The sequence below is a fragment of the Labeo rohita genome, chromosome 22, assembly GCF_022985175.1.
Source record: "Labeo rohita strain BAU-BD-2019 chromosome 22, IGBB_LRoh.1.0, whole genome shotgun sequence".
NCBI lineage: Eukaryota > Metazoa > Chordata > Actinopteri > Cypriniformes > Cyprinidae > Labeo > Labeo rohita.
Window position 1 is genome coordinate 59830071 of NC_066890.1, and position 17529 is coordinate 59847599.

General features: G+C 39.7%; 1 protein-coding gene across 1 annotated transcript in view; it reads right to left on the reverse strand.

Annotated features, from left to right (window-relative positions):
- fbn2b (fibrillin 2b) overlaps positions 1-17529 on the reverse strand; it is a 78737-nt gene that overhangs the window by 57725 nt on the left and 3483 nt on the right. The window contains exons 3-8 of the mRNA XM_051094911.1: positions 16723-17015; positions 12484-12566; positions 12067-12165; positions 6421-6516; positions 6059-6154; positions 1320-1517 (exon numbers count right to left, since the gene is read on the reverse strand). Of these exons, the coding sequence (XP_050950868.1) occupies positions 1320-1517; positions 6059-6154; positions 6421-6516; positions 12067-12165; positions 12484-12566; positions 16723-16898 (748 nt within the window). The 5' untranslated portion in view covers positions 16899-17015. The remainder of the gene's footprint in view (positions 1-1319; positions 1518-6058; positions 6155-6420; positions 6517-12066; positions 12166-12483; positions 12567-16722; positions 17016-17529) is intronic.

A 17529-nucleotide genomic window follows, 5' to 3' on the forward strand; every position in this document is an offset into this window, starting at 1 on the left:
TTGTTCAGAATGGAAATACTAATTTCTACTCTAACAGCAGCAGCTAAAGCTCTTAATTGGAGACTCATTATGGGTTTTGATCACTTTAAGGATCTCTCGTCGCTGATTTCATATCTTCGAGAAAGTCAAAAACACGTATCTTCTTTGTTAGCTCACAGTCTGGGCATGTTTCCATTGTCTGAACGCGGACTTCATGACACATCTTCGATCTCGGGTTGGACGGCGCTGACATATCTGGCTAACACTGCATTTATCTGTCTCTTTGCGTTGATACGCACATCCGCTGCCAAACTGCAGTCCGCAGGCCTTCAACCTGTATCCAATAAGCACCAAATCACTGGTTCTGTCTACTAATATAAACCTAAAATAACTTCTTCCATTAAATGCCATCAAACACAAAAAGACTCTGGAAAGCTCGCTGCGCGGTACGCAAATCCCCCGCCCGAATGTGCACATGTGTGTGCTTTGTACTTCATCCAGACAGACTTTTGCAAAAGCACTCCGTCTTTGGGCAAATCCAGGCCAGACTTGGAGCTGTCTCTTATGTTGTATATTGAAGGGAGGAAAAGAATATCTTAAGTCAAAGGGAGACGTTTCTAATCATTGGGAGGGGTCGTCTTTGAGATGATGTGTGAAATCAGGGTGGCATTTGGTATTTTGGCTCGAAGCAACTGGACTGTAAGAGCTGGTTATTTTCATCGTTATTCTCAGCTAAAACTAGACCTATTAAATATTATATAAAACATTGCAGAATCTACAGCGTTAAAGCAAAAGACCGGACTGAATGTAGTGACATAAATATACTAGATTCTGCAAAATGATACATGATTCCCATTAAAATATCTGATGAGTTTTGCTTGCCCCTATTGCAAAGGAAAAATTGTAGCTGACTGAAAAAAGCCAGTTGTGTTAATCGTGCTATAGTAACCTCATCCACTGAATATTCATGGCCTAATCGAATAAGTTTAGAATGTGTAACAGGCCTTGAGAACAGAATTAAATCAAGTCCAACTGTGTCCCTGAAAATCAAACAAGATGTCCAAACAGTATGCCCATAATTACAAATAAATGTGACAAGCCATTATGTAATCCCATTTAAAACCCTCCAAATGGAAGTCATCTAAATGTTTGACTCTACTAAGAAACACAATAGGGATAGTGTCCTCTTGAACAGGGACTGGTGTGGTGTACCATAAACAGGCCATGACCTCTCTTAGTATCATCTGCCACGTCAGGCTGGTCATTAGGGCAAGAATTTAACAAACATGTGAGCCAGATGAGAAGGATAGAGCTATTTGTTCAGGAACGCTCATTCTTACCTTGGCAAGCACCGGTGCGGATGTTTGGGATGAAACCTCTTCTGCAAGGGTGGGGTTGGGCAGGGCACATCTCACATGGGTGACCCCACGCTCGCCCGATGGTGGCGCAACACAGCGTCTTGGTGCACACGATGCCGCTCAGCTGACCTTGGCACATCTGGTTGTTGACTTGTGTGAAGCAAGGCCCGGTCCGGTAGTCTGATAATGGAAAGATGAAGAGCGTTAGAGAAGTTCAGTAAGTACAGGAATAAAACATTGGGACATTGCTTGATACAATCTCAAAACAGCTTAAACTGGTTTATGCTGGTTTCCACTGGTCAGGGTTGGTCTGGTTTGGTCGCAGTTATTTGGCTAGCTGGCCAGTTGTCAAACTAGGATAAACCAGCCAAGACCGCCAAGGCTGACAAAACCTTTCTATAATATGACCAGACAAGCGCTAACAAACATTATGACACGCAACCAAGAAATTACTACCACAAGAGATCTCATTCATGGATAAAGAAAGCAGGAGATTCATCTTCTCCATCACGCAGCTGTTTACCAATCATTTCCACAATGGAGGTCGGTCTGGGAATGCTCTGACAGGGATTGTCTTTCACGGTCTTATAATAGGATAACCAGATAATCGCGAAGTAATTGCTGGGTTGCATCAATAATGGCAATTTCCATTACAAACCATCTTGTTTTTGGCTGAGGTGGAAATGTGGAATGGTGGTACTAAGCACTGTTTTGACAGTTGGAGATTTGGCCACGAGCTTTGACTTCCTTAGTGCTGGTTGCCATTTGAGAGGGTTTAATCACTTTAACGATGTTTTGAGCATCAAACAAACCCATTCGGCACCGAAACAAACTGAGCATTTCAGGATGCAGTTATTTCTGTTTAATAAAACTCAAACAAATGCCCAGCTGTGTGGTACTGCATCGTCCAAGTCTTCGCTAGAGATGTTTTGAAAACGTAATTGAACGAGATCCTGCATTTGTTTGGGGAGTCCGTTTACTCTGGCGGGATATGAATGAGTTCCTAACCCTAGTCATTCCTCAAAGAAATGAACAAATCTTTCCATATCCTTCATAATATTGCAGGCGAAACAAAAGCTAAATCATATATCCATACCCAAGAGGGAGGGAAATGGCACTAAGAAAGTAGGTCATGAGGAGAAGACAAAAAAAGGAAGAAGGACTATGAAGATTTCCCCCTCACGTGTCTTCAAATCCCTTCGCTGTCCCTTCTCCTCGTCCCTCCTGCGCTCCCCTGACCTGACCGTTCTTCCTGGACGATTTGAGTCCAGGAATGCAGGTCCTCTCCAAGTTGAGGCGACCCACTGCGAGCATCCTATGCACATGTGGGACTGATTAATTGTGCCTGGTCGGACTACGGTGGGACAAGCTAAGCCCCAGATGTGTCCATGCGTATCCAGTACTCCAATTCATCAGCCTCTCTATATTGCTGCTTTGACTCGTACTGTGAGTGATGATATTCATATGGGTAAAGCCGTCTGGGCCATATCTATAAAGTCAAGATCTTCTTAATTTATGGATTTGGTCCTTTCCCATGTTGGGAGCAAACAAATTCAGTGCTAAAAAATGGAGTGTCTATAAGCAAAAACAACCTTGTGACTTCTGCTTTGAGGTAGCTTGCGCAACTGAATAGTGCAGGGGTCACCAAATTTCATCCTGGAGGGCTGGTGTCCTGTGGAGTTTAGCTCCAACTCTAATCAAACACACCTGAACTAGCTAATCAAGGTCTTGCTAGGTATACTTGAAACTTCCAGGCACGTGTGTTGAGGCAAGTTGAAGCTAAACTCCGCAGGACACCAACCCTCCAGGACCAAGTTTGGTGACCCCTAAACTAGTGCCACTAGTTGGTGAACTAGTACTGACTTGTCGAAGGGTAGACTACTTTTCCCGGACATATAAGTAGTCATACAGTCACTACACCGAGAATTACAAGGATATCACAAGTTGCTCTGCGTGGACAATAATGAAGAAAGTACTAAAAAACGTCTGCCATAAGAACATCCTTGAAGCTGCTCAGGTCTTTCTTAACAACCTTTTGATCTGCAATGAAACTGGAGCCCGGGAGTCTGAAGGCTCTAGCCAACATCATTCGGAAGTCGTCATGTTGTTTGAACCAGCCAATTTTTGCACAGAACCATTTGTACGCATACACGGCCAGAAGAATAAATGCAGCGTAACACGGTAGGTCCAAGCTAAAGACTGGACTCCTTTGTGGGCTTTAATATGCAAGATCGCAATCTTGTAGCAAGAGATCTGCAAGGGTAACCGGTTAACCTCAATGTCATGTTGGCAAACTTGGCAGCAATGAACAGACCTTGCTTCCCAGAAGCAAGCAGACTCATATTCCAGAGAAGGGGGGATGTGTCTGTGATGCAGACAACATTCGGAAGTAATTTCGCCTTGATTACAGCTCGAGTGGCTTGTCAGATCAAAACCATTCACCTACACCCTATCCTGCCAAACGCTCACTCACCTCTACTTTCCGTTTAGTCACCACAGTGTTTCCCTGCCAGTGACTTCTGGCAACTATTCAGCAGCGTACATTATCATGAATCATGAGGCAAGATGGGGAAAAACGATGCCTCACAAGGTCGCTGATGTGTGGCATTCACACTTGTCCAAGGATTGAGCGGCAGCATAATTTGGCAGGAGGAATTCCAGCTTTCTTCACACTCCAACGGCTTGGCCTGTTTTTATCATTCTTAATGCAAATGGACCGAAAAGGAGTAGACTGTCATGAAAGGCCTTCTAAGAAATGAAAAATCAGCCAGAGGGAAGTTAATCTAGTCTGGAACGCTAAGCCGCAGGGACCAACTGCAGGTGGAAACCTCAAGCGCGGCCAAAAACGTGCTCGAGAGTCCATGACTGGGAATAGTTGTTTGCTTTGTTGTGACCTATTTTGGTTTAATCAGAGTACACACCAAGATAAGAAATGCGTTTTCACTCGGGGAGAAGCAGAAGTTCATTCACGTAGGCCTGAAGAGAAAAGGGGGATGGAAAGGAAACATTAGACCCACAAGCATTCCTGTGAAATGCTTTGAAGATTTTTGGACGGACCAACAAATTCTTTTACTGCTTAGTGATTTACAGTACAGCTAAATAAGACCGGCAATCTCTTCACATCTTATCTCCGTCGTACACATCCAACAAGCCAAGGTTTCAACAGTTTTATGACTCCCAAATGAGTCAGTCCACAATGAGTCCAGTGAGCCTCAGTCCTTTCATTCAGGAGGAATGGTTACAAGAGGATTAGTCACGTTTCATTGCTCGGAAAACCCTTTTTCTCTAAAATCACAAAAACCAATGGCATCTGTGCCAAAACAGTGGTAATTGATGCAACCAAAATGGACTAGTGGCCCATGACCCTGAGCGAAGTAAACTCTCAACTGTGAATGAATATTACGGATAGCTTTCTTCGGTGTGGGCCTCAGTAAGCGATAACGCAGAGCACACGTGGCTAAACAGAAAACGAATTAGATGGGGCTAACACCATTCTTACCGTTAACTCGTTTAACTCCCTCTATAAACCGTGCCGACTCACAGCTGAGCTTGCATTATGTTCGCAGAACTCTTCTGCAGATGACTGACTTTCTAAAAGCACGAGCCAACTATTGTGCTTCAGATTTTTCAGGATCCAGTTTCTTTGTTATTACCTCTTTCTTGGAAGCCGGTTCTGGCTCTTTTTGGAAGAACCAAATAGAGAGACTAACATCAGGCCTGCATCATCCTTTGGAAATTCATCAACTGTGTGAAATCCAATCGGTTGATGATAAACAGGAGTGCCTGAGACAGGCTAAATAAAGAGTCTATCTCTTCTCTTTAACTGTGAAATGATTGCTTAGTGTGACGTTTTTACAATCTACAAGCAAGGACCTTGAGGGTGAGTCTGGGGCATTTCGGAGACGAAAGTCTGGACTGAATGGATCTGATCGGGTGGCCCAGAAAGGAGCTGCCGGGGGGCAGCTGGTGTCCCGTGGACGGCACTCTCCGTGTGAAGAGATTGTTTGTACTAGTTCAGGCCTGGCTGTGTATACACAGCTGGGGTCTCCATTTCTCAGAGAACACCCCCCACCACCACCCTTTCTTGTCAGAAAAGTCTACGGCTCCACATAGAAACGTTCCCTTGTCATTTCCACCCTACTTTATCTACTGCCAGATGTCTCCCAAACTTTTCCACCTCCCTGCGTTGGGTTTTCAAAGGGAACCGGCCTACAGGGGCTTCTTGAAGGGGTGGGGTCACACACAGAACCAGACGCAGGAGGGTGGGGTACCGAAAAAGGGCTTAGGTATTCGGTCTAGTGTGCCTGGGGCGCTTCTCTCCCACAATTCACACGGCCTGATGGGAACTGCCTTTACGGTCCTTTCAGTCTGTCATTTTCTCATAACTCCAGCCAAGGGTTTCACCTCTGATAGAGCGTCTCGTGCACACGTGAGGGAGGCTTTCGTCCTTTTTTCGCTCCAGATTTCCTCAGTGCTCCTGCTCTGAGAGACGTGGCCACAATGTAAACTGTAGAATTAATTTCACACCAGCTACGGTGAAGGGGGAAGCGCACCGCCTCAAAACTAAAGTACTGTAAATTATCCTTCGGAGCGTTTCTGGGTCACATGGACACAGTGTTACCACATTCCTGAAGCAGGCCTGAGACGGTAAACAAACCGCACATCTTCACAGACGTCAACACAATTAGGACTTGAGAAAATATGAACTTTGGATGGCTTACCTCTCTCGCACTGTGGCCCAGTAAAACCGTAGACACAAGCACATCTGTTGGGTCCAATACAACGGCCACCATTTTGACATCCGCTCTCACACACAGCTACAGAAAGCAAAATTGGTGAAATGAAAGAATTTCTTACATTTTATCCTACAATTAGAAAAAAATGCAGTTTTCGAGTTGCTTTATGGAATGTTTGGAAAGTTCTTGATGTTTCTTTAGAAGTTCTAAAGATCAGTAAATACAAATATTTAGTTGGATTTAAATGGATTCTGAAATCTTTTGTGTCTGTAAGCCGAACTCTTGTGAAATCATCTATTGTTGTGTGCGTCTGGGCAGGTATGTGGTTAAAAGAAAAATCCACTTACGCTGTCCACAGTGAGTTCCTGTGTAGCCCTTCTGACACGAGCAGGCATCTTCATTACAGACCCCTCCATTCATGCATCTGACGCTGCAGGACTGGACTGTACAGAGACAAGAGAGGTGATTATAATTCGTCTGGAGCGCTCAGTTGTGCTCAGTATAACAATGAACCATGCACGCAGCTAAAAGTGACCCCGTTTTCTGGGAAAAATACAATCAGAAACATTCTTTTACTACAAAAAAAATCTTTGATTTATTCCAGGAACTGCTTTCTAGTAAACTTGGCCTTGTACACTAAGAATATTGTTGCCACTGTGATGAATTGCACTAAAAAAATGCTGTGGGATTTTGTTTTAAACACTCAGCACTTGCTAGTAAATATCACAAAGAATTACAAAGAAATAGCAAGTTGCTCACTGTGTAGTAGAAAGACCAAAATAGGATCCAATAATCTTTCTTTGAATCAATAATTTTCTGATTTAAAAATATGTTTTTATGCATTCAAATGTCTTTATTTCATGCAAAGCAGTGTGTGAAACATTTTTACTCTTCATTTCAGTTCTTGCATTCAATTTTTACACCGTTTAATGGAAATGAAGGTTCATGCAAAAAAAAAAAAAAAATTTTTTAATTGTTTAACTTTTTTGTTGTCTTTCCAATATTAGCAACCGCCATTTCAAATTCCTAGTGACTTGGCCAACGAAAGCCTATTTTCATCCTGATTTTCTACCAGACGTTTTTTTGGATGAGTAGATTAATTTTCCAGTGATTTTTCACAATGTGGAAATTCTCTTGGCCCAGAACGAATCACTTAGCGAGACTTTCAATAGAGTTCAGTAGAGTTCAGTAGAGTTTGTATATGAAACCATGGCAATTTAAAATTGCATTTAGATGACATCAGCAGAATGAATCATCTCTGATGGGACTCGCACAGAGTTTTTAAAAAGATAGATGTTCCCCAACGGTTGCATCAAATCTGTGCTCTCGCCAAACTGTTTCGTTCTGTCTAAACAAAGGCAGCGTGCCATTTTGCTGCAGCCCAAATATAAGTCAAGCTACTACTTATTCCAGACAAAGAAATATGTAACAGTTCTTCATTAATTCCTTTTTATCTTTGCCTGCCATGATCTAATCCTTTTAAAGTAATGTAAAAAAGCAGGAACCAAAACAAAATGTAAAGGCTGAAAAGGTTTTTTTTAGTAAAAATTTGGCTGTTTTTGTCTGATTTCACATGAAAAATGCTGTTGGATGGAGATCAAACATGAGCACTTTCTGTTTTTTTCACTGATGGCATGCTTTCAACAGCAATGCCTGTAAATGTTTGAGCATGGGTCGTGTTTTCCTAAAGCGCAGGAAATGACTTCACTGGCTAGACCTGCTGACGGCCCCCTACAGGTGGTTCGCTCGCTGACCCATGCTAAGTGAGCAGCACGTGCTGAGACACACACACGAACGCAAAACGGGGCTCCCCAAGGCCTGCCACCCCACAATGCACCTCTGTCTGCAGCCGTCACGTCTGTCAGTTTTTTACAAGCTACGCTGACGGCAGGAAACATGAGCGAGGCCGAGAAACAGAGGTCCTTTATGGCCGTTTCTTTCTTGCGGCGTGGTGTGGAGTGGAGATCCGTGGCCTGTCAGCGTCAGGTTCACCAGCGAGACATCATGTGGTTTAAGATGAAAATGAATAGCTTCTCGAATTATAGCAGCGAGCGCTAGTTCTAGTTCTGCGTTCTATTATAAATCGATTTAAGAGCTGTCAGCCAGGGTTATTATCGTTATATAAAACTAAAATTATGAAATAACTTTTTCATTACTTGAAATAGAATAAACATTGACTGAAATAAATTAAATATAAATGTTAACTATAAACATATTTAGTTGACAAGGTAACATTTGTAATTTTTATTAAGTTTAAGAACTAAAATAACTCAAACAAAGCCTAAATTTTAAACTACCTGAAATAAAATACCTAAAACAAAACTTAAACTTATTTTTATTTTAGATGTTGTTTGCTAAGGCAACATTTCTAATTATCGTTAAGTTTAAGAACTAAAATAACTCAAACAAAACTTAAACTTTTTCTTTCAGTTAGTTTAAAATAGAAACATTTCTCATTTTTGTTTAAGATTAAGTACTAAAATGTCTAAAACAAAATTTAAACTTATTTTTATTTTAGTTATTTGCCAAGGTAACACTTCTATTTTTCGTTACGTTTAAGAGCTAAAATAACTAAAACAAAACTTTAACTTCTCATTTAACAAACATTTCTAATTTTTAAGTTTCAGAACTAAAATAAACAAAACTTAAACTTGAACTTTAAACTAAAGTTTAAAATTTCTTGTTTAGAAACATTTCTAGTTTTTTTTTTAAGATGATGTACTAAAAAACCTAAAACAAAACTTAAACTTATTTTTACTTTAGTTATTTTCCAAGACAACATTTCTGATTTTTGTTAAGTTTCAGAACTTTTTTTTATTTTTTGTTATTTTCCAAGGCAGCGTTTCTAGTTTTGGTTATGTTTAATAACTAAAATAACTAAAATAAATCTTAAATTTTAAACTACCTGAAATAAAATACCTAAAACAAAACTTTAAATTATTTTTATTTTAGATGTTGTCTGCTAAGGCAACATTTCAAATTTGTTTAAGTTTAAGAACTAAAATAACTAAAACAAAAATGTAACTTTTCATTTAAGTTATAAACATTTCTAATTTTTAAGTTTAAGAACTAAAATAAACAAAACTTAAACTTGAACTTTCAACTAAAGTTTAAAATTTGAAACATTTCTAGTTTTTGTTTAAGATGATGTACTAAAAAACCTACAACAAAACAAACTTATTTTTACTTTAGTTATTTTCCCAGACAACATTTCTGATTTTTAAGTTTAAGAACTTATTTTTAGTTTAGTTGTTTTCCATCGCAACATTTCTAGTTTTGGTTATGTTTAATAACTAAAATAAATCTTAAATTTTAAACTACCTGAAATAAAATACCTAAAACAAAACTTAAACTTATTTTTATTTTAGATGTTATTTGCAAAGGCAACATTTCTAATTGTTAAGTTTAAGAACTAAAATAACTCAAACAAAACTTAGTCTTTTTCTTTCAGTTAGTTTAAAATAGAAACATTTATCATTTTTGTTTAAGATTAAGTACTAAAATGCCTAAAACAAAATTTAAACTTATTTTTATTTTAGTTATTTGCCAAGGCAGCATTTCTAATTTTGGTTATGTATAAGAACTAAAATAACTAAAACAAAACATGAAATTTTATTTCAGGTAAAGTTAGAAACATTTCTAATTTTTAAGTTTAAGAACTAATATAACTCAAACAAAACTTAAACTTATTATTTCAGTTATTTTAAAATTAGAAACATTTCTAATTTTCATTTAAGGTGAAGTATTAAAATACCTCAAACAAAACTTAAACTTATTACATGTTATTTGCAACATTTCTAATTTTGGTTAAGTTTGAGAACTAAAACTTAAACTTTTTATTTCAGTTAGTTTAAAATAGAAACATTTCTAACTTTTGTTTAAGATGAAGTACTAAAATACCTAAAACAAAACTTAAACTTATTTTTATTTTAGTTATTTCCCAATGCAACATTTCTAATTTTTGTAAAGTTTAAAATAACTCAAACAAAACTTAAACTTTTTCGTTCAGTTAGTTTACAATTAGAAACATTTCTAATTTTCTATTCAGTTAAAGTACTAAAATACCTAAAACAAAACTTATTTTTATTTTAGTTATTTGCCAAGGGAACTAAAACTTAAACTTTTTATTTCAGTTAGTTTAAAATAGAAACATTTCTAACTTTTGTTTAAGATGAAGTACTAAAATACCTAAAACAAAACTTATTAAAGTTTAAAATAACTCAAACAAAACTTAAACTTTTTCGTTCAGTTAGTTTACAATTAGAAACATTTCTAATTTTCTATTCAGTTAAAGTACTAAAATACCTAAAACAAAACTTATTTTTATTTTAGTTATTTGCCAAGGGAACATTTCTATTTCTTTTTGTTTAATTTAAGTACTAAAATAACAACAAAAATTTAGCTAATTTTATTTCAACTCATTTTATTTATTTTAATTTTTGTTTAAGTTGAAGTACTAAAACAACTAAAACTAAAATCTAGAAAAACTATAGAGACATATTGGTAACAAATTGCAATAAAGTTAACATCAGTTAATGGATTAACTAACATTAGTTAATGCATTAACAATGAGAAATTCATATGTTAAAGAGTTTATTAATCTTTGTTAACATTAGTTAATAAAAATACAACTATTCATAGTTAGTTTATGTCACCTCAGTTCCATTAAAAATATTAAGATACAACTTTTTACTTTCATAGTGTATAAATGAATGTTGTAATGAACATGAACTAAAATTAGTATTTTTCATTGTTAGGTCTTGTTAACTAATGTAGTTAACTAGTTAACTAACTAACACTTGTTAACAAGTTAAATTACTAAAGCAGAACAAAATTACTAAAAGTTTAACTAAATTGGATAAGATGTATAAATACTTTAACAGTATATTAATGATACTAAAATAACACTGCTGATGGCCAAACATAAAAAATTGATTTTAATGATGAAGAAAAGGAGGTTGGGTTACAGTATCTTGAACACAGCTGCAGTATTTGGACGCTAAAGGCTACAGCTAACATCCGTGTCGCAGCTTGTTATTTATGGAGTAATTGCAGATTCATAACTGACTCATAAATGTGGCCGCTCCCAACCACTGCAGACGGTACGCGGTCTGGTAGGCGTAATGACAGCATTACCGATCTCGCAAATCTCATGAGGCTGCCAAAACAGAGTAAAAGCGTATGTTTAGCTTTTGCTTTCAAACAGTGACTGGCAGCCGAGTTAGATGGTCAATTTCTCATTGCCGAATAAATTGACTCTGGTTTTACAGCTTACGAGACCAAACCCTATGGTTTGGTGCATTTGGGTTTATTTGTCTATGACCGCATATTCCGGGCATTCACTGAGAAACGGCTGGACGTCGCTGGCAGAGAGCAAGTGCAGTAAGAGAAACCTGCGCTAATGCTAGACACCTCATCCAGTGGTCATTACTTCTCCCAGCGCCCTCTAAACAAAATCAATCACGTTTTTCTAAGAAACTCATAAAAAAAATGCCCGGTGCAAGGTTTCACCGGCGGACATGTGGTCTCAAATTTAACATATCTCAACAGAAAACACTCCTGACTTGACATTAGCTAATGATTCAAAGGAACGAAACACTATACATTGTCAGAGCGATTTCACAGTATTTCCAGCCGGCTGTATCTCTGCTCAATTTCAACTCTCAAGCTAATAAATTGCTGGAAATGTCAAGGAAAAGTTCAAAATTATGACAAGCCCTTCAACCACAAAGGAAGCAAGCAGGGAAGAGAGAATTATAAAAAAAAACACATCTAAAGTCAGAACTGTGCTTTAGCGGTTAGCACACATGCTCCAAATGTTGCTAGAAGTCATTTTCATATCCAAACTATGCCTATGAATGAAAGCACCAAAATGGCCAAAAACGATGAGCCAAAAAAGAAACCATGAACTAGTCAAAATGTGTTTTTCATACAGCCCAGGGCGTTTGCTACTAATGTGGCTGACAAAATGAAACCCAAATGACTGAACTCACCTGCGGCCGCACCACAGCTAGGGGCAAGATGACCACTGGAGCAGGTACACATGTTAGGCCTCGAGCAAAAGCCATCCCCACACGAGTTCCTACAGATGGCTGGAGAGACAAAAATATTCATGAGAAGTGTTTAGCAAAGGCATTTTGAAGTTTTCCAAACATACTGTGCAGTACGCTAGTATCAGGTTCTGAACATAGCTTGGGTCTTAGGCCCAAGCATTAATCTCTTGGGAGTTGTGTTGTGGTTAAAGTTCTTGGGGTCAAACCCCAGAAAGAGCAATTCATGAATTTGGGAGTGGCTGATTTCCCCCTGATGTACCTTTGAGCAAGATAAATAGCCTAAGGCTAAATGCTAACTTTGGTGTACTGTGGTATCTTCAGCATGCAACTTTAAAAACAAACATTGCAGATACTTACGAACTATACACTGGTTCCCTCCAGGAAGCGTTTTCCATCCCGGACAACAATAGGAGTGGAAGCGGGAACCGCATACGTTGGGCCTGAAACAACGGAGACATTATTCATGAACGTTTCTCAGAAACATAGGACAGAATGAAATATCTACAGTCTCAAGACCTCCTGACCCTTTGCAATAAATATGGCTCAATACATACAATGGCCCCGAAGGACTTTCCAGGGAAACAACATGAAAAGGGTTTGTTTTGAGTAAGACCATAACTAAACTTCCTGAGACAGAAATATTTACTAAAGCTACCCTTACGTTCCCAAATGCACTCATCCATGAGCTGTTTTTTTTGGCAGCTTTCTCAGTGGGTTACGACAGTGGGTTCCAATGAAAAGTGTCTGTCTTAGTCATAATTTGTGTGATTAATGACAGGACCAAGTCCAAAGTTCAGATTTTCTCTAAGTACGAACAAACCCAGTGCCATGTTTTGGGGCTCACTGTTTAGTGTATATGACTTGGTCCAGGGCTTCCAACTGGTAATTGACAGCTTGGAGGCAATACGCCCTCAGAACGTGTCATTTCTTTCCAACAAGCCCTTAGGATCTCCATCAACTATGGACCCTTACTGCGAAAACAGTTTTATTTCTATCAGCACCAAGTTAAGTCTGCCGTAAATGGACCTTTGAAAAAACCACAAGGTACATCTGTCTTCCTATGCGCGCACACATAAATTCCTTTCCTCTACAAGTCACTATGTTTACAAATGTCAGTCACCTGGGAACGACCAGCTGTAGTTTGAATCTTTTGATGGATTTTAAACCGCATTGCCAGACGACACAACCGCTAACAGCAGAAACTAAGAGAGATGTGGAGGGCCAGAAAGACTAGAGGGCTAGATGTTGGAAGACGAAAACGGAAAATGCTGGGAAAAGGGCACGAATCAGTGGGAGGTAAAGAAAACAAGTGGAAGTGAAAAGTTTGGGGGGTTGGGAGGTGGGCCGCTGAAAACAAAAGCAGCAGCGGAAATTAGGCCAGAAGATGATGAATTATCAGCAATGTGGGACCGGAGAGTCTTATTTCTCAACTGGAGCCTGAAAAATCAAGTCTGAAACTCTTGCAGAATGATGCCAGGACGGTTATCCCTGCACGCAAAAATCTCCTCTTTCTTAAATTTTAGGCTTTTCAGTGTGTTCGCACTTCTCCAAGCTGGAATACTGCTTTGGGTGGTTATGAAGTAGTGTAGCAATCATGCAATCCATGTGCAAACTACTAAACGTATTAGCTTCAGCACGGTCTGTTTACCACTACTAAATCAAGAACATTTACCAAACCCAACAACTTGAATATGAACCAGCATCTCAAAGAGAGATATAAATTGGTACCGGGTTCTTTGCTACAAGGCAAATACCTTGTCCAAGACCATATGACTCCTTCAGCTAGATGGACCAATTCATTTCACATCACTAGGTCAAATCCTTTTTCATTTACAGGGGTACCAGTCCTCGGGCAAGAGATTTGCAAGCAATTCTTTGCCACGATCTCAAGATAAAGCAGCTCAACTTTACGACCTTTGAGATCCCCTCACAAACTGAATTCCAGTTAGGCGAAAGGTCAAGACAAGACTGAGATAGGAAATCAGGATGCTTTGACGGCCTCTGGCCAGTTCTCGGTGAGGTCATAAAAACTTAACGGGAGCTCTCGGGTGCAGACAAAGATAGCAGAACTCCATCCCACCGGCTACCAGTCCTAAAGAGGTTAAGGGTCAACTTAGAGGCATCTGCTCCCAGCCCCCAGGATTGCTTCTAACTCCAGAGCCAATGGGCTAATGGCATGGTTGTTTTAACATTATAAAGATCCCATGTGTAAAGCCTCTGGATCTCTACGGCCTTTCCCAGTCCAACTTGGCCTGTTTCAAGCCCCTTGACCCTAATGAACTCCAATCACACTGCTGTCTAGACTTTACACACTTTTAATGCAATGAGGGAGGAGGGGGGGTCGCTCCATATGATTTTTAATGCCCACTGCACAAGTCTCATGTGGGAATGTTGTCACTTTCTGGTCCACAAGACACTTCGGAGATCTGGAGCGATTGATGGTATCGGGAAAAAGCAACAGAAAGCAATTAGCTGTTGTGTTTTTTCTTGTTTGGTACAATACAATGAGCGCATTTGATAAGACGATAAGAATTTCTGGGCATGCTATTATGCACACATAAGGATACACTTATCAGATCTACGTCTTCCTTTCCACTGGTTAGATGACAATCCCCACTGAAAAGAGAAGAAAACACAGCGCTTTTCTGTTTTTTTCTTGTGGGGTCCCTTAAAAATAAGTTAGCCCCATAGGCCATATTTTTTGTTCTTAAACTTATAAATGTATTTCCACGAAGAACAATTCCACAACAAAACATTGTTGGCTTGTAGTAATCTCCTCGGATCCAAGAAGGATTGTTTTCCTTTAGACTGGCATGTACTTCTAACTGTTAAAAGAGTATAAATCCAAGACAAAGAACTCAGTCTGTCTAGGGATACAAACATAAAGCGTTCTGGAAGAACTGGAGCCCATCTTTGAGTCTAGTGGAGCTGACATTGCCTCGGAGACACAAATGAAGAGAAACCCTGGCCAAGCCAGCAAGACTTCTAAAAACATCTACCCTGAGCACGAAACTCATCAGGGTTGGCATTGAGAACCACGTAATCATATTCTCACCCCAGGACCATTGCTTTTACAGCAGTTGCCCAGACTTTACCTTCATTTAAGGGGCCCCTAAATGCAATGTGATCAGACTCCTTAAGTCTGACGGCCAAATTGCGCTTAGCAAGGAGAGCCAGTAAGCTGCAAATCCTACTGCAGCTCTTTTAAACCGTCTGACCCAGAATAACTTGGCTTGATTGGTCGGCAGTAGATCAAATGCACGTTTTCGCGCAACTTCATTATAATCAGTGTTCTTAAGGGACGTCCTTACACCGTGTTGGTATGTTAAATAGGATTAAAAATGGTGCTTGGTGGTGATTAAAACCTTTCTTTAAGACTACAACATTTGTAATAAGGGTCTTTAAGTTTGGGAACAGTTGGACGGGAAGCAATCTAGAAGCCGTGCAAGTCCCTACATCCCTTTGGGTTAGTTTGTGTTTAGCTTGTGATCTCAAAAGGGCACATTTCTCAGTTGACTCGGTGCCACATGGTTCTGCTCCACTGACCGGATCAGAGACTCACTCTTAGTTTACCTGGAAAATTGGCCATAGTGTTCAGTTAACTAATGTTTGAGTACGATACAGGCTCCTTCTTCTGGTACTGGTGTGCACGTACAGAACGGCCCTTTTGTTTCTGAACTTCAGTCTCAAGTGGATCGTTAACCACAGTCCTCAAAGTGTCTGTTTGGCCTTGCCAGACTGGTTTCAGACCTTAACTCAAAAGACCCTTTCCTGATTAAATAAGGATCCAAGAATTAGAGACATATCTCTGTTGTGAAATGTTCTTTCTCACCTCCAGCTTGAAAACAAATGTCCCTTGTTGGAGACCCCCTGAGTAATCAGAATACCTCATTTCCTGTTGCAGTTTGCAGGAGAGTTATAAGCAAGTACAGATGAGAGGATGATTGGAACAACTGCCTAGAACATATGAGGGCCGGACGGCACAAAACAGCCATTGTTTTCCCAAAAATTAAAAAAATACACAGCTTTGCCTTTGTGGAGACAAATGGAGACGTTGAGTTCAAGAGACACTGGAGGGCGTAGAAAAATATCTATCATGCAGTCACTCCTCAATTTTCAACTAGAGACACCATGCATTTTTCTAGACGTAAAATTTACAATAACCAAACAATCTTTCAACAGCTTAAGTTATCAGAAGGAAATGACAGTCCTGTTGTCATGACCAACATACTGAGGCATTTCGGTACTTAAAATTCCTTCACAGCATATTCACAACACTTCTGCAGCTGGCTCTATCCCATACGTTGCTTTGTAAGGGACCAATCGTGGTTTCAACCCAGTTTGGCTCTAACCCAAGAAGCACAGCAGGTTGCAACATAAATCTACTGCATTAAAAAAGTGCATTTAAAGATAATGCTAGCTTTAAATTCAACCTATAAGGATGAGATAAACCAACCCCCAAATGAATATACTGTACTGCTGGTAATAAAACTTGAGTTAAGCCCTCCGCCTCATATGGTGAAACCATTAGAATGTCCACTTCAAGAATGAAACTGACAGAGAACAGGAGCAGGACGTGACTGAAAATACTCTTACCCCCTGAGGGACTCCTGGCCTCTCCGACGGACCCTCTGTTGCACCTCCCCCTCAGGTTTTCCAGTGAATCGACTGGCCTGGATGTCTCCATCTCCTTGCGCCTGCGCCGAATGGACCGCGGCCCACCAGATCGCGGCCCATCCGAGCACCACCTTGGCCAGCTTCCACACTCCCATTGGCCCCTGCTGTGCGACTCCTGAAGCGTCGTTAAACGTGCCTCACCCGCAATAAAACTCTTCCTTTCCAATGAGCTCTTCAGAAGCTTGTGATCCAAGAGCACTCCAGGCTGAAGGCTAAAAAAAGGAGAAGACAAAATGCATACCTTTACTTTCATTCCCTTTACTGGTTAGCCTATTTGGCGCATACAGTGAACATACGAACAAATGCGCCCGCTCATAAATTTAGCTATTAAATCGCCCACGGTCGATGATGGAGTTTTTTTATAAAGTGTAGTATTATTCCAAGCAAACCGTATGGCTCTTTAAGCGCCAGCTTGCATCCTTTTACAGGCCCACTTAGACTGTCTCAGTGTGCATTCGCTGTAGAAATAACCAGCTCTTGGCCAAGACTGGACTCCTAGATTTGTCCTCAAATGGCTCATTAAAAATAAGATTTTAGGGTAAATAATGGGCCTCCGAAGATTTAAAACCATGGCAGAAACTGGTTTCAACTTCAGGGGGGTGGCAAAACAACAGTGAGATTTTACAGATTTTCTTTTCAGCATGATATATTTGCGTTAAACCTCTGCAAAGTGGGCGTACTGCTTAATAAGGACATTCTTTAACAAAGACTTTTATTTTACGCTGA